The sequence below is a fragment of the Bacillus rossius genome, chromosome 3 (genome assembly GCF_032445375.1).
Source record: "Bacillus rossius redtenbacheri isolate Brsri chromosome 3, Brsri_v3, whole genome shotgun sequence".
Classification (NCBI taxonomy): Eukaryota; Metazoa; Arthropoda; class Insecta; order Phasmatodea; family Bacillidae; genus Bacillus; species Bacillus rossius.
The window spans coordinates 67,589,741-67,616,274 of NC_086332.1; the positions used below are offsets into that span (position 1 = coordinate 67,589,741).

Sequence of the window (26,534 nt, forward strand, 5' to 3'; positions counted from 1 at the left end):
TGTTGCATTGTTGATGCTTCATTCGTCTCTATGGCAACGACTATTTCATTGTTAGTGCAGTCCTCATCACCGTTGGAATTTTGCGGGTACTTTAAATATCAAAAATTGCCCTTTTTTCAAGTATATATATTTTACAGACTTGAAACTTCACAGTAATGTTCCTTATGTTACGCAGGATGACATTTTCCGAAAATTAGATCCCATGGGTGGTTAAAACCAGGCAACAGTGGGTACTTTGTCTGCATGAGAACAGGATTTTGCATTGTTTATGCCTTCTGCGTCTCCATGGCAACATGCATCGCGCGGCAGTGGCGTACCCACAAGGAGGGGCATGTATAATGAGCGGCGCAAGAGTGATCTGCCTGTAGACTGCCGTAGCGAAGTACGGGTACATCAGTTGTACGTTTTGTGCACGAGTCTGGAAACCATCGATGCTATTCATTTTCTCTCCGGTACATTATACATCATTGTAATAAATTTTCACTGAATTTTTTTATTTACCATTACTGTAAATGGGAGATGTGGCTTAATTTGTTTCCATTAGTATAGCCGTGCGAAGCTGGGTCGGGCAGCTAGTATATATATATTTTTTACTTTCTCATAACCTTGCCTGGACGTTTTGAAACTTTATTTCAAACTAATACAAATATAACCAACGTATGCCCCTGATTTAAAAATTGTCTCCTGGAAATATATAAAAAATTTTAAAGTACTACAAACAATACTTATTTTATAACATAGCGTTTAAACAATTTTTCTTACGATAATCAAGAAATTTGAGCTAAGAGTAGAACATTTAGTTACTTAATCGAATATAAATGGACCCTGAGATAACGAATATTTTTTTTAAAGAAGTTTCTTATTGAGAAAAATATTCGCGATAAATTATCGTTACTTGTAACATTATAAAACTGTACGTATTTTTATTCACTGGCTGCCGACTTCAAGAGAAATCTTTCTGTGGTGCACATTGTACGGCCACTTAAAAATTAAACTTTCGGATGAGTAACAAATCAAAAATAGTTTTTTTTATTCTTCTTTTATGCTCACTTCATTCTTCCCGAGGCTTGAGTTTATGCATTGGGATATGCGGGTGAAGTCAGTGAAAAACTTCACAGTCGATCTTCTTAGGCTCGTTCCATAATGACACGTAAATGGAGATGGATTTCCCGGAACATCTCACTATTGTGTCTCTGCTGCTTCCAAAATTCACTTATATTGCATTAAAATGTTACGAATTATTAATTTACCTAAAAATTATACTATTTTTCAAGACCATAGCGCAGACAGAATTTTCATATGTACATAATAAAAGTAACCACAAAGTAAAACTAGAACACTGTATATGCTTGTAATTGAATCCATTTTTAACGTATTTAGGACATATAATAATTATGGCTACCACCGCAGCAAAATACTCGGTTTCTATTGGTCGTACGGAGCAACGTAAACGGAAGAGCTCAACATAATCTGTACGGGGCCGTCTCCTTCTGCATGCTATTGTAGAAACTCTGTTCCGTGAGTTCCGTCTCCGTTTACGTGATCCGTTTCCGTGTCATTGTAGAACGGGCCTTAGTAAGAACGAAAAAGACTTGATATAACCATCCTCGTAGAAGATCAGTGAACTTGAGGTCTGAAGACTGCGAGCAGCTAGGAGAAATTAACATTATCGTACGATACTTGTATTCTTAGCCAGATACAAAAGCAACACAGAAAGACAGTTATAAAAAGACTTGTCGATGATTTTCGTGGCTCGCTTTTTTTTTATTAGTACCTAAAATAAATATGCATCATATTTTAGATTGTAAACCTGGTCCATCAGTTTGATTTACGGAGACTCCCTATAGGCATCACGGCATTATTTGTTTGGGGATTAGGTATGCAATTTTAAAATCCATTACTGCAATGAAAGTTGGGGATTATGTTTATTTTCAAAGTAAGTTAAATATTTCAAGGTTTTCATTCCTGTCCGATGCGTAGGTAGGAATTTTCCGGAAAGGAAGGAGTGTTATTGTTTAGTTTGAAATCAACGTTTCAATTGTCAGTAATCAAACTGCGACTACAAAAAACCATGCTTTAATTGTGCAGAATTTCTGGTGAGGATATCGTCTCACTGGCTAGAAGCCCTAATGTATTTATCAGGAGATAATTATTGTAAATATATCTATACAATATCAGAAGGTTTTTGCTGATATCGTGCTTGACTTGGTAACTGCATTATATTCTTTATCACGTAACTTGTCTCAAATTTCACAGAAGAAATACGAATGGTCTACGTATCCTTCAACTTCACAGGAAAAAAAAAATCTGTACTTTTCCAGATTATTTTGCATACCAGCTGCCAAGAAATAGTTTCCAGTACTACAATAAATATATTGTAACTTTATAGAACCATGGCTATGGTTATTTTTGCATAAATGAAATAGAAATACTTTTTTTTTAGATAATTCTGATTATTTCTTACGGAAATTGCCGCATTATTTTATATTTTAATTGATATTTCATTTAAGCACGATGTCTTTTACGTATAAAAAAATAATCTAAAAAGCAACATATTATTATTTTTTGTATGATTCTTATTGTGTTTTCAGTTAATACTGGAAAGCTATTCAGGGAATGCTTTGCAAATAACTTTAACTATTGGAGGTACTAGGACAATACAAAGCAAAAATTCCCGTGTAAGACTCCAAACCCAGTATTACTGACAACACTATTTTGTAGTGATACAGTTTTTTCATGTAAATATACAAATTGATAAATATCTGTATTTTTAAATTAATATTTCTGTTCCATTTAGAAAAACAAATTTACAGTGAGTTTTTTTTTTCAACACCAGTGTTTGTAAACAACTTCATGTGATGCTTTGCAAGTGAAAGAAAGGGGAGTGGGCACCACTGGTAATGGTTTTGAGAACTGTCAAATTTGAGACACGCTACATGACACGTACTGTATCAGGATCAGGTATATCGAACGTAAACAGGTGTCGGCAGCGCCATGTGCGACAGCCGGAAGAGGAACAGGCGGCCGGGGCGGTGACTCGAACGCACGATGGGACGAGTGACCTACCTGCGGCGGCGGAGCGGCGGCCCGTGGAACAGGTCCTCCGGCACTGGGTCACCAGAGTCGCACGGGCGGCGCGCGCATCGTCCGGGCGGCAGACGGCAGCTCCCTCCTCCTCTCGCTATCTCTCTCTCTCTCTCTCGTCCTACTCCGCGGTCCAGCACCTGTAGCCGCCGACTGCGCGCAGGTGAATGCCAGCCTGCCCGGTGCGCCCGCGACGTGGCGCCACGGCGGCCCCCGCCGCGCATGCGCGCTGACCCTTCTCCCTCCCCCACTCTCCACCCCCACCAGCCCGCTCGGGGCGACTCGGTCCCCCACCCCGACGGCGTCCCAGAGCGGAGCTGAACGGTGGACGCTCGCGAAGGAACTCCGAAGATGAATACTAAGGGCGCGGTTACACGGGACCCTGAACTACTTCAGGTGAACATGTTTAAGTAAACACGTTTACAAACGCGAAAGTGTGCGGTTACACGGTAGTTGCTGAAAAGTGTGTTTAGCTCTAAAACCGATTGTCTACTGTCAACGAATGACTGTGTTGTTGATCTCTATTTTTTAATTGCATCCAGAAAACGCGGGATTTTCTCACTTGTTTATACAGCATTATCAGCAGAAATGAAATGTGTTTACATATTGCTCAATATTTTTTTACAAATCGGGAATTCAAACATGCACAGTAAAATTTTTAAACTTATTTTTTATTATTTTCTGAGCGAGAGTACCTATCTCAGTTTTAAGAAAATTAAGGTCAGGATAAATTAAAAAAATATGTATAATTATCTGTTGGTTTTTTTGTTGCATTCGGTAAAATATTACTCGAACTTGTGCCAGAAACACTTTCCATCTAGAATTTCTGCAAAAGACTGTTTATATTCTAACCAGCCAATCAGAGGCTAATGTAGAAGATATGTCGATCTGAACTACTTTGCCAACCTGTTTAAGTTAAATGAGAAATGGCCTCGAACGAAACATGTTCAGACTGTGTGTAACCGCACTCAACAGCTGAACATGTTCACCTGAAGTAGTTCAGACTCCCGTGTAACCGCGCCCTAAGATTTCGGAATGTTGGTACATTCTGTGTCATGTAACTTGTCTCCGAATTTGGCAGTTCTTGAAAGTAGTAACAATAGTCTAAGTGTTCTTCTGCCTCTATTGTTCTGTCAAAAGTCTTTGTAAATAATTTCATGTGGTTGAAGGTGTTCCTAAACAAACATCACGTGTTGATTTAAAGAGACAATTATGAAATGTGTACAACTGATGATAGCTTTGAGAACTACCAAATTTTCAGAAACGTTACATGGCACAGACTATGCAGAGGAAAACGGAAAATTTAAGGGGGCAAGAAAGGTTGAAGGGAATAAAGGAAACAAGAAGACCCAAATGATCCTAGTTTTGATACAAAATAATACGAAGAGAAAGAATTATTCGCTGTATAAAGGAAGTAAACGTGAATGTGGAGAAAGTAAAAAATGACGATTATTAGTCACACAAAGAAAATTGGAAGATATGTATTGAAACAGAGACTTGCAGAAGACATACAATAACAAGAGGGCAACTATGCCTAATCTTTCTGCCCAATGACAGAACCCAAATGATTAACTTACTGTAGAAGCAGCTTTTCTTTGAGAGTTTACGGTAATACTAAGACTTATTTCAATTATATTTATACCAGTAAATGAATGTATTTAAAATTTAAAATTTGATCTCTTAAAATTGTAGTATAAATGTGTATTAGTGGTCCCTTATTTTGGAGCGCATGATCTAACTGGCTGTCATACAAAATGTTTTGATGAGGCGAACTAACGAAACGGCCTTAATGATATGACCATATTGAGATAGAAGTATTTACGAAACATTGCACAAGTCGCACAGTTACGAATAGTAATAAAAGATCTGCTAACATGGCTGGCTGCATTTTGGGATCGGAGAAAGACTTTAAAAGTGCTTCCCAAGACCAGAGTAAGAATACTTTAATAGGACAGAAAGATATATAAAACTAAATATTTAAAATTAATGAAAACGAGTTTTTAAAATTTTATAAATTCCCTTTTTACAAAACTTATTCCAAAAATATTTGATATTACGCATTCAAAGCACTAACAAATATTTTACCCGTTGAATTGTCTCCTCGTAGTGTGTGTGTTTTCAGCATTTTTTTTTTCCATCGTACAGTTCAATCCATATATAGTGTCCTTTTTTTGATAGATGATCCAATGAATATTCTATATTCTATAAGCTAAAAATTCTAACGTAATAAAACAAACGAACACAGATGGTATATTTTTGTAAATGTCAAAAGAATATGCAGTACAGAGGAAGCAGAGGCACTGTAACAGCTGGTGCAGTGTGAGCAACAGTCTCTTTATTGATGTGTGTGAGTGGGACCAGAAACTCTCTTTCACTCTCGCAAATTTTTCTTCCGATGTTCAATGAAAGGAAAAAAAAACTTATAAAAATATAAATTGGTTTAAAAACATGCTAAGTCTATTTTGTACCACATAAATACCTATATATTTCTATTTTTAAAAAAATCATCGAAGAAGTTGTAACTTTTGATATATATTTTAACTTTTTTTTCAGTTATAAGGTATACTACTGCAATAGTAATTGTAAAAATTGATTAGGAATGTTTACACTGTTTTAATCTCTTTCCTCGGCAGGTTTTTGTACCCGCATGTCCACAAACTTTACAATGTCCCTATTAGGAAGTGTTTAACAAAATAAACTATGCAAGCTACGCAAGAAACGCAAAACGTTACTAAAAAAATGTAGTCCTCACTATATGAAAAATGCAATGCAAAAGTTTGTTCAACTTTTGACTTCCTGCGTTTTGGCTTGCGTTTTCGGCGTCTATGCCTGTATGTCTATGTAATTTGTATAGTAATATAATAAGATTTTCTTTTCATCACATGCCTCAAGCTTTTACTTTTGAAACCATCACAAAGTGAAAGGAATTGATGCTTTTAAATATATATATATATATATTTTTTTTTTTGGAATTTCACAAGTTTTCGTTAAAAAATGAAAGTGAAAAGTATCGCGATAATAAATTTTTTATACAGTTTTACATTAAATTGTGGTGTTGGTGATGTCTTGTGAGTTGCGTGGTTTATAACCTACCGTTGTTTTCTTGAGTTCTTGTGAATTTTATGAATGCAGCCTTATAAAAAAGCGTACTGAACGACAACGTGGTGGGAGACAGCCAACCAGTAATAAACAGTAGTCGCATGCGACACGACAGAGCATAAATGCTGGCGCTACTCGGGGGAAGTCGACTGGACCTGAGCAGCGCGACAACAACTCGAGGCTGTGTCCACACGTGAAGACTCTTTCTCCTGTTCTCTCTGACGTCACCGTGTAAAACATGTACCTACCTATTAGCTCCAAAAACTGTCACCAGATAGCAGTACGTCATTAGTTGAACGCGATTATATTTATAACGCCACGACGCTGTTCGAAAGAATTAATGAAAATTTTAACTTAGTATAAAGTTTTTAATTAAATTCTCAATATAGTTAAAGTATCAAGTAAGATAAAGTAATACAGAATTCAAAAAAAATGTTGTAAATGTGAATCTAGGAAAACATTAATATAAATAATGCTGATAAGGCATTTCATTAATATCACTCGTGGGGGTTTTATTTTTATTTCTTATAAAATTCAGGGGTTTTTTTTCGTTCTCACATGTTTCTTCCACCATGATACAAATTAATGAAGAAATAAATTATTAAATTTCGTTATATCCACGGGACACGAAGACACACTGGGACAGCTTGGGATAAGAGACATGATGCCACACAATGAAATGCAACAATCAGAGAGCAGTGTCCCATGGTCAGAGAGAGAGAGAGAGAGAGAGAAAGAGAGGTTGGGGCTAATCAGTTGAAGCACTGCTTTAAGGGTGCCCGCCTACCCGGGAACCAGGCCTGGTGCGGGGATGTTGCTTTGGGAAGACGCTTATGGCCGTACCATGTCACACAATGTCATGCCATGTCACGGCATGTCCCAACACCGTGTCCCAACATGTCCCATCATGTCCCACCATGCCACACCATGTCCCACTCGGTTCTTAGGACGGTAGTATCTTGAATTATTTTGCTTCTAATATTTCGTGTTTTTGCATATGATTTTAAATAAACTGATAATAAAACTTATTTAATTGCTTATAAAATGCTTTATCTACTAAATAAGTCCTTAAGTAATTTTTATATGAATTTAATGGCAAATTTTTATGAGAGTTCTAGTATTTACCGAAAGCGTGCAATCATGCGGTACACTTACAGTTTTTGTTTAACCGTTCGTATGTAGCATCCATCATCTAGAAACACTTTTTTTTCTAGTAAATCATTCATAAATCAAATAAAATTATTTTTTTACAAAACCATGAAAAAGTGCGATTAGCATGGTTTTATCAACAATTTAATAAGTTATTATGAATTTATTTATAGTCACACACGAAATAAACAGAAATATTAGAAGAAAATAATTTATGATGCTTCGCCCTAAACTTGGTATCACATGCCGAGTTCATATATTTTTTTATTACTATTGTTCCTGGAAATTCATTCCGATAAAGCTCTATTGCGGTTGTTTGTTGGCTCCCAAATTTCCTCGCATATATTTACTAAGCGTTATTTTCGAGCTCTGAAAGGTCAAGCAATCGATCATAATAATGAACGCGTGCGTACATTTTTATATATTTTAGGTAATCTTTTGTGAATTTGAGTAAGTTTAGTTATGTTGAGAAAGTTTGAGACAAAACACAACATGTGAGGAAAAGCTTTCAAAGAATGGCAATGAGTATAAAATGAAAAAATAAAAAATAAAAAATCTTGGCCTCGACAAACTTGCTGAATTTATGGTTTTCTGCTTATTCCAGATTTTTATGAAAGCATATTTAAATTTTAGATGCAGAAGTAAAGTCGTGTTTGTATCCCTTATGTGGAAACACAAAATTAAATTCTAGAGAGTGGTCATGTACAATAATTTCGGTAAATGTTTTCAGTGTGAATATTTTCCTGGCTTGTACAAATATCCTAAGTCTCAGTTACATCTATAACATTAGGAAATGGCTTTACGGTGTAATAAGTTTCATTTAAGGATAATTCCAACAGATGTTTTACTGTCAAAGGATTGCATATTATGTTCTGTTGCAATTTGTGTCGCCTGATTTATGTTCCAGGCTATTTGCTACTTGCCACACAAGTAATCATCATCAACTTTTTCCGGCCTGCGGCGGGGTCAACAAAGTAAAATGCTTCCATCTTCCTATACACCATTTCTCTTTCTTCACCTTGTTCCGTTCTAACTCCTGGACTCATTCAACTAACTCCTTCCCTCACCTTCTCCCTGGTCTACCTTGAGGCCTTCTTCCTGCGTACTTCAACTTCATCGTTTTCCTGGGCAGCCTATATTTTCCCATCCTCTGGCCTTGACCATTACATGATCTCATTCAAGTCCTGCACTCCTGCTCTTGCTTACACAATCTCATTACTGATCCTGTATCGCCTCGTAACTGATGATTAACTGAATGATTAAAAACTTAATTAACTAATTGCATCATGGTTGCTCTCTATAGGATGGTTAACTGTGTTTCCACAGCTGAAAAATGCGAACATTTTAACTTACTTTGCAAAATCAGAGGACTGACTCAAAACCAGTGTCGTGATGCCGTTTATTAGGACCTCGAGGAATGAAAAAAGAACAACGTATTTATTCATACAGCATACCAAAACTTATGTACAGGTTGACAGGAGACATCAAAAATATTTTAACAGATTACCAATTAGTTCGAATTAATTCATCACATGTGGTAGATATTAAAATTATACTAAACACCAAACTGCAAAATTACCAGCACAGAAGATCACCTGACGCAAAATGTATTTCAACACGTGAATCTGAAAAATTCAAAATGAAATAACTAAAGCTTCCTTAGAATAACTACATGTTAAAACACACATGCAATAATGAATAAAACAATGCATCAGTATCAATATAAAATATAAATGTATATAAATGTTATAATATTCGTACGTGTTTTAACATGAAGCTTTCGTTGCGTGAGTTTCACTCTTACAAAATCTGCTTACTTCACACGATGAAATAACTCTTCGCGTCAGGTGCTATGGTAGTGGTAAGTTTAGCAATTCGGTGATTAATCTCATTTTAATATATATCACGTGTGATGAATTTCATTTGAAGTAATTGGTAATTTGTTAAAATGTTGTTGGAGTCTCCTGTCAGCCTCTAAATTAGAAGATTTGAAATGGTGGATGAATGTTCCAGCTATTATCCGCCAAAAGGCTGGAAGTTGTCAAGTGTGTGACAATGTGTTGGTGCGCTGCTCCCCGCGCGACTCCGAGACAATGGCGGGATTCCGCGTGGCCAGTCAACCGCGCAACTGTGTCAGAGAAGGCAAGCTGCCAGGAGCAAATGCGAGCGTATGGGAGCGTGAATTGTAGGCCTAGACGGTTTCTGGGTAAAATGCGATAAATTGCACGTTACCCAGCAACTCACACGCGCCTGCTGTCACTCTCGCACAAAGTATTGGATAGGATGCAGTAAACATTTTAGTTAGATTTATTTTTGTTAACAAGAAAAATTAGACTAATCAGTATGATTCAGTTTTAGCCATAAATAACTAGATACTTACTGCGTAGGTGGTCGTGCCGATAATGATGGCACCACACGACATAACAGCCATGTCGTTGTTTCCATCACCAATTAAATTTTTTAATGCAGCCTATGAGTTACGGTAGGAAAGTTGAATTTTCTTAGCTTCTTTACTCCAGAAGCTACTATAACATATTTATGCAGCTCACTGATAGTAAACTAGGAAATTTTAATTATTATATGGCGACCAGCTGGACTGAAATATTTGTACGCATAAATTACTTTGATTATACAAACATGGGTTGTTTAAAGAAAACTGCGGAATTCGCGTTATTATATGGTGAATTGCGATAAAGTTGAAATAACGCCGAAAAGAAGATCAACATACAATACAACCCCGAAAAGCAAGTTAATAGACCATAAAGCACCGAAATGCAACAAAAAATTATGAAATCAGCAATAATCAAAACTCAACTCAGATTACAAAAACCGAATCTTTTAGTATCAACGAATGTTAAATATTTAGCATGAAGTTAGTATCATAATGTTTGTACCAAATAGTTTGGAAAAGTTTTTTTTTGTATTGCAACTGCTATTTATAACTAACTTTTACATCAAGCCATTGTTACATTTTTCAAATGCACATAAACTAATTTATTTTTATTGTTTTTATTAGTTAGACATAATATTATTACTAATTATAGTGAATCATGTATCAGTGAAAATGTTACTTTTTTGGTGAAGTAAGTATCAATGAACAAGTATGTGTTTTTGTTGAAAATTGTACTATCTTTGTAAATAAACAGTGTTCATAAAAAATAGAAACAATAACACCGAAATCTTTTGTTTTAAATACGAAGTTGGACAAAAAATAAAACCATACAATCTTGTCTATTGTCATAATACATTTGAATGGAATTTTATTGGGTCGTGACACATCCCGAAGGACAATGAACCAATAATAAAATACCAAAAGTTACATGACCAAACCATAGAAATTAAAAATAATAATAATAAAACTGAGGCAGAAGCCAATCAAAACAAGACATTTACTTGTTTGTGTATGAGTGTGTAGGATTTAGCCCAGTCCAGAGAATGACACCAATTGTTCAGGTGTGTGGTTATTTGGACTAGAAGACAATAAGAAATATTTAAACAACAAAATGCACAAACCGTGTGTCATCCGGATGGATTGAGAAAAATGTCAGCAACCAATGCACGTTTGACACTGATGCGACAAATGCATAAGATTGTAATTTTAACTTGGTACCAGGAAATAAAGCCAATTCTACCATTTTCTTCTCATAAATAATACAAAACATCTAATTTTGTATAGTTTTAGAAAAAAAAATCATCACAATTCACTATGTACAGCATTTTTGTTGTATTCAGACATTCAAAAATTTTGGGAAGAATATAAAGTTAATAGCAAGACTAAATACTTATGATATTTTTTTTTACTTACGCCATTACTGGTTACGCAGTATGTCATTAGAAACCTCAAAAATACAGTGTAACCAGCAATGGCATATGTCCAAAATAACTATCTAAAATCTATCCTCTTTATTGCAAGAACCATTCAAAGTACGTAAAAACTTATGATTCAAAACCAAAATGGTTTCTTCAGGAAGCACACAGCTCGTGCAGACATAAAGCAACATTGAGAAGAATTTTCAAACATGTTCCTTTGGAGTCATAGTAAGAGAATATTTGTGCACCAACGCGTCTAGTTATAGTAAACAATCACTACCTGCGTTACTAGACAAAACAAGTACGAAACACTGGTAAACAATACGAAGTCTCATAGCCGCGCGTGACCGTGGGTTGAACCCCGGGTAGAGCACGCACACGAGTTGCGCAGTCACATTTATGGTTCACCCAACGGAGCGTAACCCAGTCTCAGAACCTGACCCAGCGGGAAACCTACTACTGTTCACCCCCTCCCTAACACCCCGAGTCAGACGCACGAATAATCCACTTTCGAGCATGTTGGGATTTTTATTTCCGTGTTGTAATATTAAACGGTAAGTTAGGTTAGCTTGCAAGTGTTACATAAACAAAATTCTCGCGAAAAATCTTCATTTTAGGTTTAAGTTTTGTTAGCTTGAATTATTTCATAAATAATACGTAAAATCGTTATTATGGTACTTTTTTTTTGCAATGATGCATTATTTATACCTACTTATTTTTGGAGGGTAGGTTTACGAATGTCGAGGACCTAGGTGATAGTAAGTATAATCAAAGTGTTGTTAGAGTAGCGAAATTTAAAATTCACTAATATCATGAAAATGTATGAAATTTTGCCAGGTTTTATTTATTCCTACCACCAAGTTGTACGAGCGAGCGTCACACGTCAGATATGTTCGGGACTGGTCGTTGGGGTAGGGGGTGGGGGATGTGAAAAAACATGAAAATATACAAAAATAATAAACCAATTTGTTTTATTAAGTATAGCATACGCTAAGTGCGCCCTCTCATTTATTGCAGGGTGCACTCCGCCATATAGAAATGAATAATTATTTGCTTAGTTTGTAGGCTAAGTATGTAATAATTTTTAATTGATTCCTTAGAGTTTAGGTATGCCGGATGACGGCCGGGTGGGTGGATGGAAGACTATTTTCTGTCCCGTCCAACTCTTCATTCGGACCGTTTCCTGTATGCCGTTATTCCCGATATTACTGCATGCCAATTGCACCCCGCACGTCTGTTCCCAGGGTTCTTCTTGAGTCTATGCAGGTTTTACCTAGGCCCAAATTAATATAAATATAATCTAGATTTTAAGATATGGGAGTTATTCATGGCTTCAAATGCTGCAATGAACCGCACACGATGCATGGCCAATCCCCAGCATGACTATGCGCATAGGCTTCGGCTTGAGAGGCACCTAGGTCCTTCCTAACCCGGACCCTTCCTACAAACACACTTAAGGACAGTATTTCAAAACGCAAAAATAAGGGTTTAGGTGTTGAATATGCAGGACCTGCACCCTAACCATATTCCTAGTGCACAAAACAACTCTCAAAACCCTTGGAAAGGACACGGCCAGTCCCTTATCTTTAGAAAACGGATTTTGGTGTCCTATCCGTGACTCATCTGTTGCCCAATCCTTCGCGCATGCGCAGAGCTCACTTTTTCGTCGATTTCGTCCAGATGGCGGACCCGCGTCTGGCACCAGTAACTCGTACCTATATACTCACCTTTGTGATCATCGGGGGGTCGTACCGAGCGTGTTGGTGTACCAGATGAAACTTTGGTATAGCGAAACTATCCTGGAATACATTTTGTACACATTTTTTGGTCATACCAAGAAATAATCGTGACTTAAAAAATTCTTGAGAAAATTAGAAAGACGTTTCTATTTTTGTGCGATGGTGCTGCTATCTCTCGTATTTTTGCTGTTGAAATTTTATCGATGGTTCCGAAACGTCCGCTGGAATGCGAATGCGTTGCAACCAGTTTCTAGCCTCGCGCAGGTCACCGTTTGTTTAAACGGTTATAGATTTGTTTCCCTACTGGGATTAGGTTCGGACACGTTCTGGAATACGGCGCGCGGGTTAGGTTTCGGTCGTGTCCCGTCAAGGCAGCGCTCGTTCGCCACCTTACCAGAACGTCTTTGAACACCGTCCTTAGTGTTAGCTTTGAATATATATACTGTATAGAAGTCGCCAGCCAAGGTTAAAATTTCTAATACGGTTTGAGGTAGTTGGTTAATTCACCGCCGCAATCGCCACCATCTCTAGGGCAAGGAATTGTGGTGGTCCCTAGCGGACAAGTGTCGAACTCTTCAAACACCCCTTCCCCACCCTCCCACAAAAATGCGTTGTCCTCCACACACCCTCTACCACGCCTCTTATCCCTACAGTTATGTGACGCACAAACTCCCGTTGAACGACCTTGAGCTGCAGTGAATGTTGGATGGGGGGTGCGGGGGAATGACAGCGGGCGACAGTGCTGCGCTATAACGTGTAAATAACAACCTAAGACGGTACAGGGCGTTACGGCAGCGCCCTGCAACGGTGAAGTTCCCAAGCTGCTCATCATACGCTCTTGAAAAACGTAGAGTAAATCCTATCCACTCGCGACTTCTATACAGTATATATATTCAAAGGTGTTAGTAAAGGTCGCGGGAGGAGAGAGAAAGAAGCCACTCACCTGAATGCAGTCCGCTTGCACTTGCAGGCGCGAGGCGTGCTCGTGCAGCTGCCGCTCCAGCTGCGTCACCGCGCGCTGCTTCGCCCTCAGCTCGTCCAGCTGCAACACACGCTGCAGCTGAACAACTGACGTGCGTCCACCGGCAAACATCAGCTGCAGGTTCATCACCACTAAGTAATTCATATTTAAACATTTATGCACGACCCGTGGTCTAGAGTGCTTCCCTAGGCTGGTGTACGCCTTTCAAGTTGGGGCTGAACAAACATTTTCATTGTAAATAACAGAGAGGGTATTTAACATAGAACATTGAGCCATAGACACAATAAAATGTTAGTTCCACATCAAAACTGATTCATATCTAAACCATTCAGGATTTTGAATTTCAAAAGTGGTTATACGTGAGCTTGTTTATTTTTTGGTATAGATAAAATTTGTCGATTTTGTATCTGCCGTTTAAGTGTATTCTCAGATAAATTTTACCTTGACAGAATGACAATTAGCTCCTTTTCACTTCATTATTGAATGAATATTCAACACGACCCAATTTAATTTTGATGTAGATTATGCTGTCTTAAATACCTTGAATTTAATAACTACTAAAAACTTAGAATGATTAAAATCAAATCTTCCTTTTTCTACCTTATTAGGGATTTTTTATGTTTGTGGAACGATTGCATCCTTTTAAAAATAAAGAATTCAGGTCTGAAATATCTAATCTTACGTACTAGTGGATTAGTATTTATGAAACAAAACTCCACATTTTATAACCGTTTCTTTTTCCTAAGGATAAGATCAAATAATAAACTATTCTTGAACTTAAATGCAAAATATAAAGGGCCCATGTGAAAAATTCACAACTTACAATTCTTTGGGTATACATGATATCCTAGAATCCAGTAAAAATCCAAACTCTTTATTTTATTATTACATTATAACTTATATGAAATGAAAATAATCTTAATAAACACAAATTTATTTTGAATTTGAATTCATCATACCAATGTAATATTTCCTTAAGGAGTGGATTCCTTTATACAAAATGTCCACAAAAGAATGTCTCAGTTTCAATGGTATATTATAATAGTTTAATTAAGACTATTTAAAACAAATCATATAAAAAGTTTAAGGTAAATTAGCATATTTTCTCTTACAAATTTTCAAAATGTGCATCTTTAGCTATACGGCACAAATACAACCTAAAGTCCATTTATTCCCACACTTTAGTTAACAAGTCAGGAGTAATGGAAGCAATATCCTCTTCAATTCTATGTCTCAACTCTGGAAAATCATTAGGTCGCGGCGGAAAGAAGACACGCTATTTGATAAAGCCCCCAAGGAAAAAATCGCATGGCCTTATAAACTTGGAGGCGAGCGAAAAAGAGCTCTGTTGTCTCGACCATTACGGCCAATCCAACTGTCAGGGTCTTCGACATTCAAACTTTAAACGAAACGCACGTTGAACTGAACTACCGATCCACTCTTAACAAATTGCAGAACACAGAAAGCTTTACGCTCGGGAGTCGCCATGTTGCGTAGGTGGCGCTGCGAGCGAGAAAACTGCAAAGCAGTACTCGCGCATGCACTTATCTAAAACTGAGTTACTCTTTAATTTTGACCTTGAACCAAAACTCTACAAATCTTACAGTTCATACTATTAAAATTTCTAACTGGGACATAATTTTATGGACATAATGTATAATGACTGAAAGAGCGAGCGACTGGTTTACAGCCAGAGTATGAAATACACGTGTGTGTGTGTGTAGAAGTGTGTATTCGAATTAATATATAAAAACGTGGGTAAGTGTGAAGTTCCAAAGAACCACAGAAGTTCCGGAACCGCCATTGACTACGAGTTTTTATCTGTAACTGAATTACTGTTTGCGTACTACGGTTGTAATTATGTCTAGTGTACATAGCGCACACACGCAGCACGCAAGCAAATATGCACACCGTACGAGAGGCAGCGGGCACGTGACTACAGCGGTTCGGCTTATCGGCGCCAGGAGACGGATCGCGTGGCACTGCTACCAACTGCGCGGCACTACACGTGCCTGCAGATCATTCGTCGCGATCACACAAGAGCGGCGGCTAGTCTCCCATCACTGTCCCAGCGAGTGACACCCAGCTCCATGGTCACGCTAGCCTTGAATCCCTTATTACTGAACCGAGTTCGACGCTTTTATGAAGACTATAATCTAAACTGCACCAACAATTATGTATGTTCTCTAATCGTACTACATACAATCGGATTAGTACTAGCAGCAATAAATAAACAAAGCACAGCCACTAGTTTACATATATTATGGTGAAGACTAACATAACCACTAATCGTCAAAAGGAACATTAAATATCGGATTATTTTAAGCTCTTGGAAAAGTTTATCGTAAGCGTAGTTGCAGGAAGAAGTGTATGGTGGTTGCACTGAGAAAAATTGGCAAAGAAAGGACAACAGAATATATCTGTAATAGGTTTACAAGATAGTAGGAATCAAAACCTCAGCACCACCAACATAAAGATTTGCATATCTACAGAACTTTCAAAACATATGTTTGTTTTTTTAAGTTTGTTGCAACGGAGGTAAGTAAGCGGATGGGTAGTTATGGGCAAACACTATTGCTTATAATTTGTAAGTTGCAGAAAACTGCGACGCATTACTTCAAAAGCCAAGATAGTTTCAGTTAGATTTTTTGTGTTCTGTGCATAGTAACATATTTTATTTGTCAGCATTAGTCGGTTGTAGACAAATGCCCTACAATGGCGTGTGCTTATTATTACTCTACAATTTTTTTATAAAAGTTTTTTTTTTTTTTTTGCTGGAATAGTCGAATGGCACCTCCAACCAAACTTGTAGTGTCTTTGTTTTTGGGAAGATTATGGGTAAAGAGTTTTGACTCCAACAACTGTGCATTTTTCTCTGTGTGTGAAAGTCACTATGGTCAGTGTTCACATAAGCAGTGTGAGATTCTACCGTGAAATCGCTTGAATGCACATGATCATATCAACACTAGTAACTCCGCAAAATGGTTAGCATAAAACTACAGAATGTTTCAAATTTTATTACCCTGAAACAAGATTCCAAGGTCGTTGTTCGCTCTTACTGCGTTGCTCTGGCAAAATTTCTAGAGCCTGTCTGCCTGAATCACTATGCCTATAGTGTATAGGGTCAGGAAGAAAAAGTACAATAAATGTGGCTTATAGTGTCCATGCGTTCTCTTGTTTATAAAGTTCTAAAACATTATCTTAAATCATTCTCGTGAGCCTCCTTTGACGCTCAAAATAACTTTAAACAATTAAATCATAACTAATTGACGGATGCAAAACAATTTTTTAAAACTATTAAAATGCATTCACTACTTAGGCAAACCTTCATTCCAGCCTTGAAATAGGCTTTTGTGATCAGATAAAATATTTATCTTTCTCCTTAACGGAAGTTAGCCTGTTCGCACACTCCCTCTCGGACAAGGAAGGGAATAGTCACCACAAAGACTCTTGTCAAATCCCTCAGCTCTGTTTCAAATAAATACTAATTTTATTTCAAAATTTTACATTCTTATTTTTAACTTTGTAAAATGTATGCAACCATATATGCTGGTTATTGCGACTGTATATAAAAGCCAGCAAGCAGAGTGGCGTGGTGAACATGTTGGTTACAGCGCGTCTTTCGTGCGCCCTTAAACCACGTGTGCGGGAAAGTTGTAAGCTGTGAAAGAAAGGAAGAAAACACGTGGCTCGCGCAGTGGCGTCGAAGCCGCCGAGGGTCAGGCGATCAGCCAAGTGGGGCGCGAGTGCATACCGCTCCCAAAATGCTTTCTCCTTTAGAAAAAATAAGAACATAGGCTATCGAAGGAATGCAAACATTACACTCCAGACCGTCATATATTAACGCAGTCGTTACCTAGAAAAATATCTTTGTTCATTAAGAATGCAGTAACCTTAAATATTTTTATTTATATAATTTCATATTTTTGTGTTTATGATTTTAACTAAGTCATAAAAGAACTATGATGCAATCGTTTATTAATTAAAAATTGCTAACTAAATAGTAATTACGAACTTAAAAACCAATGTATATTTTAAACGCGAGCATGAACAAGAAACAACTGGTATGTAGCCTTTCTTTTTATATTATTATTCATTAATCAATAAAAATTTGGTTTTTCCCAAAATTCACGAATCTTGAGTTTTTCATTGTTTTGGGAAGACCTAATATTTGTGTTTTTACGAAATAAATATAAAAATAATACGTTTTACCAAAAAGGCTATCATACAAAAGGTTAAATAAATATTTTATATAACACGATTTCTTTCCCACAATTCATGTTTGGACAAAATTATAGAACGGCCTTCAAGTGTCTAGAAAACGTTAAATAACTAGTTATTGAGTTGAAAGAAGCATCCATAAAATATTAACTAGAAATATTTTATTGATTTTGTTTAAATGAATGGCAAAAATTTAAAAAAAATAGAAGCTAAATAATTTTAAAAACCACCACAAAAAATCAATTTACATGTTAAACTTTCTTGTCGTGCTGTCGTCGTTGTGTTGTCCATAATACTTGTTTAGTTTCATCGTTGGTTCCGTTTGTCCGACATCTGCTGATTTAGTCTTGTTTTCTGCGAATTTTTTTCTTCATATTTTTTTTTTTTTTTTTTTTTTCTGAATTTTTCCATGAAAAAACAGTGCAAACTGAAATGACGTATGTCCATAAAACTGCGTTAAATCAAAATTTCCCATTGCATGAATCATTCGAGAACGTACCTAAAGGTGTTTAGCCAAATATGTTTCATTTTTTAAGTCCACGTTTCGTCGTAGAGTTGTTTAGAAGTTGATGGCGCGTGTTTTCTTGAGTCATTTTCCAATTTTCCTTGAACTGTCAGATAATTGTATACATCTGCCGCTGCTAGTTTTATCCTACCACGATTATTTTCAACCGTGGGCTATTTCTTAGATGTTAGCGAAAATAACAATAAGACAATGGTAATGGTATAAAGTCAACCGTCATCTAAAAGTAAGAGTTTACACATGTTAAAGGAAAACCGTTTTTACGATATAATACTAACTCCGTTTTGGATGTAATAAAATAAATCATAATTTTCCCCATACGGAAAATGAGTAAAAGTCAAATGTCAAAACATCACTATACTTTTTTTTTCCTGGTAGCCTAGAAATGTAACATTTTACTGTATGATATTAGTCTTTCTAGCATACAGTATAGAAATTATTTTTATTATAAAATAGCGGACTAATAATTTTTTAAGGTAATGTTGAACGCAGTGAGTTGTTAATTTTAAAAATAGATGAAAGGAAGGGACAATCCTCGTGGCAAACCACGCTGTTAAGACTGACGACGGTAAATGTAGTCTTTGTTAGATGGATGAAGTTGTAAGAGTACATATTTATAATTACTGTAAAGCTTATTTCGCTGTAAGATTTCTAAAATGCCGCTACCCCCCCCCCCCCCCCCTTTTCCCAACCCCAGAAAGTAGCTACATTTGAAACGTCGCAAACACCCGCGTGGTCGCAGTATCTGTGGACGATCACGGCTTTCTTTTTACTTTAGTCGTGTACATTTCGCTATAAATGTTATGCTCAAAGAAGGGAATCATCGCCGTAAAGTTGGTATCATCAATTTAAAAAAAACGCATCGTATAACAATGGACAAACGTCGCACTACCTACAGATGCCTCGTGGTGACAACAAAGCCAAGTCGCTCTCGCAGAGACGTGTGAGCGACAGACCGCGGTGACTCGTGACGTCACGCGGGGGGGTCGCGCCCCCTTGTCGGACACGTCACTCGCCGCGGGCTGGCTGTCACGGCCCAGCTGGCCCGAGCAGCCGTGCCTGGGAGAGATTCATATCCCCGACTGGGCATTCCTGTCCCCCGCGGAGCGAGCACGGGGGGGAATAAGAGTGATTTTACTATAGTTCCTTTGGAAACCATTTGCCAAGAAATAGTGTGCAGCACAGGGCAATGGTTATTTTGCACGTATGTAATACGTTTTCCGAGAAATACTGAGTATTTGTTGCAAAAAATTGGCACATAATTTTATATTTTATTGATTATCCATTAAAGAATTATTTTTTCACACCATGGAAAAGATAACCGAATATACAATAATAGGACTTTATTTGATTTTATTATGCTTATTAATGTGCACAGTTAATACTGGAAAGTTATTCAGAGAAGGATTTATAAATAAAGTTGAATAATGTAGGTACTGGGACAACACAAAGCATAAATGGCCGGGTAAGATTCCGAACACAGTATTACTGCGAACACTATTTTCTAATGATATGGTTGTTTTCATGTAAATGTACAAATTTACATGTATTTGTAAGTTTGTTTGAATATTTCTGTTCCAGTTACAAAAAATAATATTACAGTGCACGAGGTCCGCAGTAAAGATTTACAAGTCCTGGCATTGAATGGCCTAAAGTGAGAAATATAGAACACCAAAAACGCCATCTAGAATTTCGACATATTTTAGACCATTACAATTTTCTTTCCTTTGATTTTTATAATTTGCCTTCGTTTAGTAAAAGTATATAGTTTGCTGGAATGCCTGAAGATAATAGTGACACGCTGCACCTTATAAGTAAATGGATTTTACTACTGAATACATTTTCTGAAATTACTACAATATTGTGATGATGTCAATATGTACCATTTTACAATATTTGTAAATGTGTTGACGTGAGATATCTGCCTTAACGAATGCAAATTGTCGATATAAAGTGATAAAAAAATTTACTGTGGTACGAAAACCGTTGCCCATTGAAGCACTAGAAACCAATCACAAATTTTCAAGAAATAAAAACCTGTAACCCTGTCGTGAGGAGCCTGGATAAGGTGTACAAAGCGGCAGCAGCCAATCAGCAAAAGACACTGCCCTAATAATGAACGATAATGTAGACTATCTCCTGGTGCCAGAAGATGATAAAGCTTTTTAGGTCTCCAGTTATGACACACGTTTTTGACTCTTTTCTTGGCTAGGAGCGTATATATATTTTTTTTTTCCGAAAAATTCTAAACACTCATTAGACTGAAATAAGTTATGCTCGCGCCAGCGGTTTCTTTGCTGTAATTGGCGGCCGTCTGCTGGAGAAACCATCGCCTCATTTGGCTGGGCCATTCAAGGAGCGTTTGCTTCTGCACAAAATCGCTGCGATTGGTGTGCCGACAGTGGGTCTGCACCTGAAAGAAACTCAACCCATTTACGTAACACAGGCGATTCTACAGTGTTTTATCACACAACTGGTCATAACATCTTTTCACCCCTACAACTGTTGTGTGATTGTGTTTGTGTATCTTGGAAGATAGACAATACGAAGTACAAAATGTCCATAAAAATGTCCCAGTTTCAATTTTAACAGTTTAATCGGACTATTTACAACGAATCATACATTAAATTGTAGGTAAAATAACAAAGTTTTTTCTTACAAATGTGCAATATGTGCACTTTTAGTTAGACGGTACACGTCTAACCTTAAGTCCAATTCTTCCTACATTTTGTTTAACACGTCCAGAGTAATGGAAGCAATAGCTTCTTAATTTGTTAGCGGCGGACGTAGACGCGATCTTTTATAAAGCCCCAAAGGAAACAATATCGCTGGGCATGTCAGGTGAAGGTGGAGGCCAGCGAAAAAGAGATCCGTCGTCTCGACCATTACGACCAATCCAACTGCCAAGGACTCTGACATTCAAACTTTAAATGAAACGCACGTTGAACTGAAATTACAGATTAACTTTTATCAAATTGGAGAACACAGAAAGCTTTACGCTCAGGAGTCGCCATTGTTCGTAGGTGGCGCTGCAAGTGAGAAAACAACAAAGCAGTACTCGCGTATAAGTACGCTTATCTAAAACTGTTTGAGTAACTCAAAGCGTGACCACTTAAGAATACGCTGATGAGTGGTTCTGTTTCCGGATTTAGTTTTTAAACCTATTTTAATAAGAGTGAAAATGGCTAAAATGCGTGTTTTCAGAATACGTTTTGGGCTTTCAGAATAAGTAAAAGACATGTAACATCTGGTAGGGATTCTTCAAAGCACTCAAGGGACTTGCATTACACCCATATCTGCATTTCTTCGTCATATAATGTTATAGTTACCACTTACATCTCATGGTTTCCCTATGCACGATGAGGAGACTTGTGTGCCAGTTCACAGCTGTGTGCTTAGAGGCGATACCGCGCTACAAGCACCAGCGAGTATCGCACTTATCATCCCGCCTCAATGACACAAATACACTCCTGACTAGTTACGGATTCTTAATGCGTCCTCACAGCACTAGACGAAGTTTGCTAGTTGTATCAGCCACGAGAGGAACCACGTCCCCTGTACACGTAAGGCACGCAAGGAGGAATCCTAAACGCTTGGCCGTAAGCTAGACAGTCATCGGAACGGACACGAATAAATGAGATATTTTTTCACCCGTGACGAACTCCCGCATCCACAACTTTACTGTTCCGTGGAGCCGCGGGGCAGTGACGTGTGATGCACGAGCTGCCATGGAAATTGGTTTGAACTCAGGTGCGTGCCCTCCGTCGTCCGCTCGGCTCTTGTCGACACGGCGTTCCGAGCGTTATTTACGACCGGGATTCGTCTGAATGCCGCGCCAATGGCTCCGTGAATATTCCAGGAGTAGAGCTACGGTTATGTCGCGAGCTAGTTTAGCTCCAAGCTAGACTCTACTGTCGTATACGTACTCCGGACACCGTAGCAAATACACTAGCAACTACTACCGTACAGCTCCTAGAACCTGGCGTTGACGTCACGTCAGTCCGATAGGTGGCAGACGGTATGCCCAATATGAACAATATGGCTGTTTAATACTAAGTTGCTGTCATTGTTTGTAAATAAAACATAAATATTCATATAAAATTACAGATATTTTTAAAGCTATTCATTTACATTAAAACAATTGTATCACTACAAAATTGTGTTCGCAGTTGTACTGGGTTGGATTCTTACTCGGGAATTTATTCTTTGGGTTGTCCCAGTAATTACAGTAGTTAAAATTATTTGTAAACCGTTCCCTTTATTGCTTATCAGTTTTAACTACGAACAATAATAAGAGCAATAAAACAAAATAAAATAAAAGTTTTGAATAATCGATTATATTTTCAATGTTTTTCAAAAATTATGCTTTAATGAAACATTAATTAATATATAAAATTATGTACCAATTTTCGTAAGAAATACTCAGTATTACCTCGAAAAACGTGTTTTATATAGGCTATTTATGCAAAAATAACCATAGCCATGTGTTTTGCACGTGTACAATATCTTTCTTGTAGTATTACAAACTCTTTCTTGGCTACTGGTTTCCAAAAGAATCTTTTAGTAAAAGTAATTAAAATATTTTCCTGTGTGGTACCAAGATTATGACAACGAAAAACCACTTTTGCATTACACCTCTTGTTACTAGGTTTATTTTCACACATTCGCCAGTGTTGTTAGTGCAGAGCTCTCGGGTATAAATCTCTGCAGGTGTTTGACTTCAGTACTGCCACGGCCAGAGACGTTTAAACCTTTGGCCTAGGCTTGCGCGTGATTCGTCCATTTGCCGTTTCCTGCTTGTTACTGGCTCGTGGTCGTCTCGATACTCTCATAAGTAGATCCACTATTATTATTATTAAACGGATTCATTTAATTTCAGGATAGACTCGGATTGCCTGTACATAATAAAGCTTGTTCTGGAGTGCTCGTCGGTCGAGAACAAGTTCGTATCTTTTAACAGGTTACAGCTCATTGGCGTAGAACCCGGGGGGTGGTGGGTGAAGGTGGGGGGGGGGGGGGTGGAGCTTATTTTCTGAGGTGGCTCTATGAAACGAGGTTGTTAAAAGTAAACGTACAAACTATGTTTTATGAGAAACTTTCTGTATAAACTAGAGTTTTCTTCTGATTGCATGCATTTAGGCCAAAATATGGGAATTGTACAACTTTCAAGCACGCTATCCAGAGATGACTTGTGTCGGTTAAACCAACGCGCAGAACCCTCTAGAATCGCGTGCTCCTGCGCATCCTACAGATGTTCACCTCTGTTACAAGTGATTGACTGACTGGGTAACCACTTCTTCTCCTTGTTTATAAATATCTTAGAGTCATCAAGTGCATGTCAAGAGCACAGAAGTCCAATCATCAGTGTGGAGCTGATGTATATGATCTTCAAGTCTACTTTGTTACCAAAAATATATCTGTTAAATAACCGTGGCTTTAGTCACAAGAACGGTGGTACCCTAAGAATACTAATGCACATGTGTACTTAGCTACATCTCATGAATCCGTTAAACCCTTGTGCCTGTACACTGGTTACAAATCATCCAGAGACCCCTCTTAAAATTACGGATACTAAGCTCCCACTCTTTGAACACGAACTAAGAATAATCATAGTAACATATTAATAAACGAAAGGTTTTTCGTAGTTAGATTACTGCATCTTCGTAGAAATAATGCAAGCTTCTGACTTCCAGGTTTTGTTTTCCTTTTGTTAACATGGCAAACAAGCAAGTGGAAAGAAGATCCTGTGCTTAATACATTTATTTTTAAGGTTATTTTAATACTGTGAGATAACTTTTATGAGTTAATGTTAAAGTAAACTTATTATCCATAAATTTACTAAGATCCCTGATGTATTTGTTATCGGTTTACTTCGTTAGTTTGAAGTGGAAATTTTTAAAAGGGCATGGCCATCACAAACATAATTTCATTCGTAACTCGTTCTAGTTTTTCCAAAACATTCATTATACTGTGGCACCAGGCATCAAATCTTTTTTTCTTTCCCTGCAGCATCAACGGTCCAAGTTTCGCTGCCGTAAAGTAAAACTCCGTGTATAAATTTTTAGAATTCTTTTCTTGGTGCTAAGGGAAACTGCGTTGACTAAAGAGGTTCTTCTTGGAGTTAAGCTATCTAACTGACTAAATTATATATATATGACCGCCAGCCTGAAAGATTTTTTTTCAGTGCTTATCTCACCTTCTTCTATAGTCATTTGCGATCTTGCAGTCCAGATAGGTGAATCGCTTCACTTCATCATTTTTTTCAGTTTCACTTCTTGCTTCCGACATGTCACCACTGTGGTCTTTTTGCTGTTGATTCTCGCTCCATGCGCTCGAAGTTTTTCTTGCGTTATGTTTAGCAGTGTCTCTATACATTCACGGCCCTTCGCGAACCTCGACATGTGCACTCTCATGCCTCTAAATCCCGAACTGCTGAAACTACTGAAAATAAGTGAAATTTCACGTGTAATCTGTAAATGTTTTTCCAGACTAATTAAAAATGGAGCATTTTTTTTTTACAAAATTCAAGTCATGATTCACTGTTCGTAGCACTATGCGCCCTTTCATATTGTTTTAAAGTGTGTATGCTAGACTACCATTTAACGTTAAGCCTAGTGTCGTTGCAGGTATCCTAAACGGTATAGAGATACCTATACCTATGTACAGGGGCGTAGCCAGGTTTTTTTTTATGGGTTCAAACCCCCCCCCCCCCCTTAGCACCAAATCTTTGATTAATTTCTTATTCATCACTCAAATTTCATATTAAAATTAATAAAATTTTTACCACTAGGTACAATATTTAAATTTAAGTACCAAAAACTGCTAAAATAGCACTATTTTACAACTTAAAATCCAAATTTTCCCGGGGGAGGACCCCCGGACCACCCGCTTTAATACGGGGGGGGGGGGGGGGGCATGCTTCTTAACACCCCCCATACACAAATCCTGGCTACGCCACTGCCTATGTATAGATACATGGTTGTGTACCAAACTGCGAAGAGCAAGTATAGGCTGTTAACGTTTTTTTCCATGGAAGAGAAAAGTCATGTGGCTACAATATCATTCCCTTAGTGGAGTTCAGACGTAACGGCGACAAATAGTAGGCACATAGACGAGTGGTTTTCGCAAATGGATATGTATATGTGTGTGGGGGAGGGGGGTGGTTGGGGGTAACGTTACCTCCTTTTTTGTTACTCTTATATAGTAGCTAAAATTAGGCATACGTTCTAAACACCTTGTTTTCGACTGTAGCTAGTTATATATGAAATTAATTTTTTCGGGAGCCCTGGGTAAAAACTACCTTCAACATCCTTCCGCCACACGCCCAAATAGCATTTGGGTGACCCTACTAGGCAAAACTTTCACATTGTTTGGAAACATAAGAATTTTTATATAACGCTGAATCGTATTTAATTTGGCATGGAAGAAAAATTAAATAATTTTAGTAGGCACTAATTTTAAACACAGAACGTTTTTACAAGACGTTTAGTCGTGGAATTACTTTTCTCGATACGCTGACAACTTAATTGGGTGTAATTTAGAACGTGAACTAATTCTTTGACTAAGTTTTTTTATCAGATTTATTTTTCAAGTGTGTTCCGATAAGCCTGAATGGACACTAATTACGAATATATGTATTCGAGAAAAGTATTTATATCTCATTTCGCTAAACATTTTGGGCTGTCTTACATCAAAAATTTAACTCTTGATTACAGTATATCACAAAATTCTATATTGTTAAATAAAAAATGGGCAAGAAAATAAGTATTTCTGTAAATAGCTTTTTAAAGAACAGAACTTTCAAATAAAAATAGTTCTTGCGGTTTTCTAGAAACAAATACAAGAAACAATAGTATTACATATATTTAGCTGGTCTTGGCTCAGACTTACATATTTTACTTTAAAAAGAAGAAAATAATTCACATTT

General features: G+C 37.3%; 1 protein-coding gene across 1 annotated transcript in view; it reads right to left on the bottom strand.

Moving 5' to 3' along the window:
- LOC134530833 (trichohyalin) overlaps positions 1-26,534 on the bottom strand; it is a 274,103-nt gene that overhangs the window by 166,554 nt on the left and 81,015 nt on the right. The window contains exon 6 of the mRNA XM_063366080.1: positions 13,825-13,923. Coding sequence (XP_063222150.1) covers positions 13,825-13,923 — 99 coding nt within the window. The remainder of the gene's footprint in view (positions 1-13,824; positions 13,924-26,534) is intronic.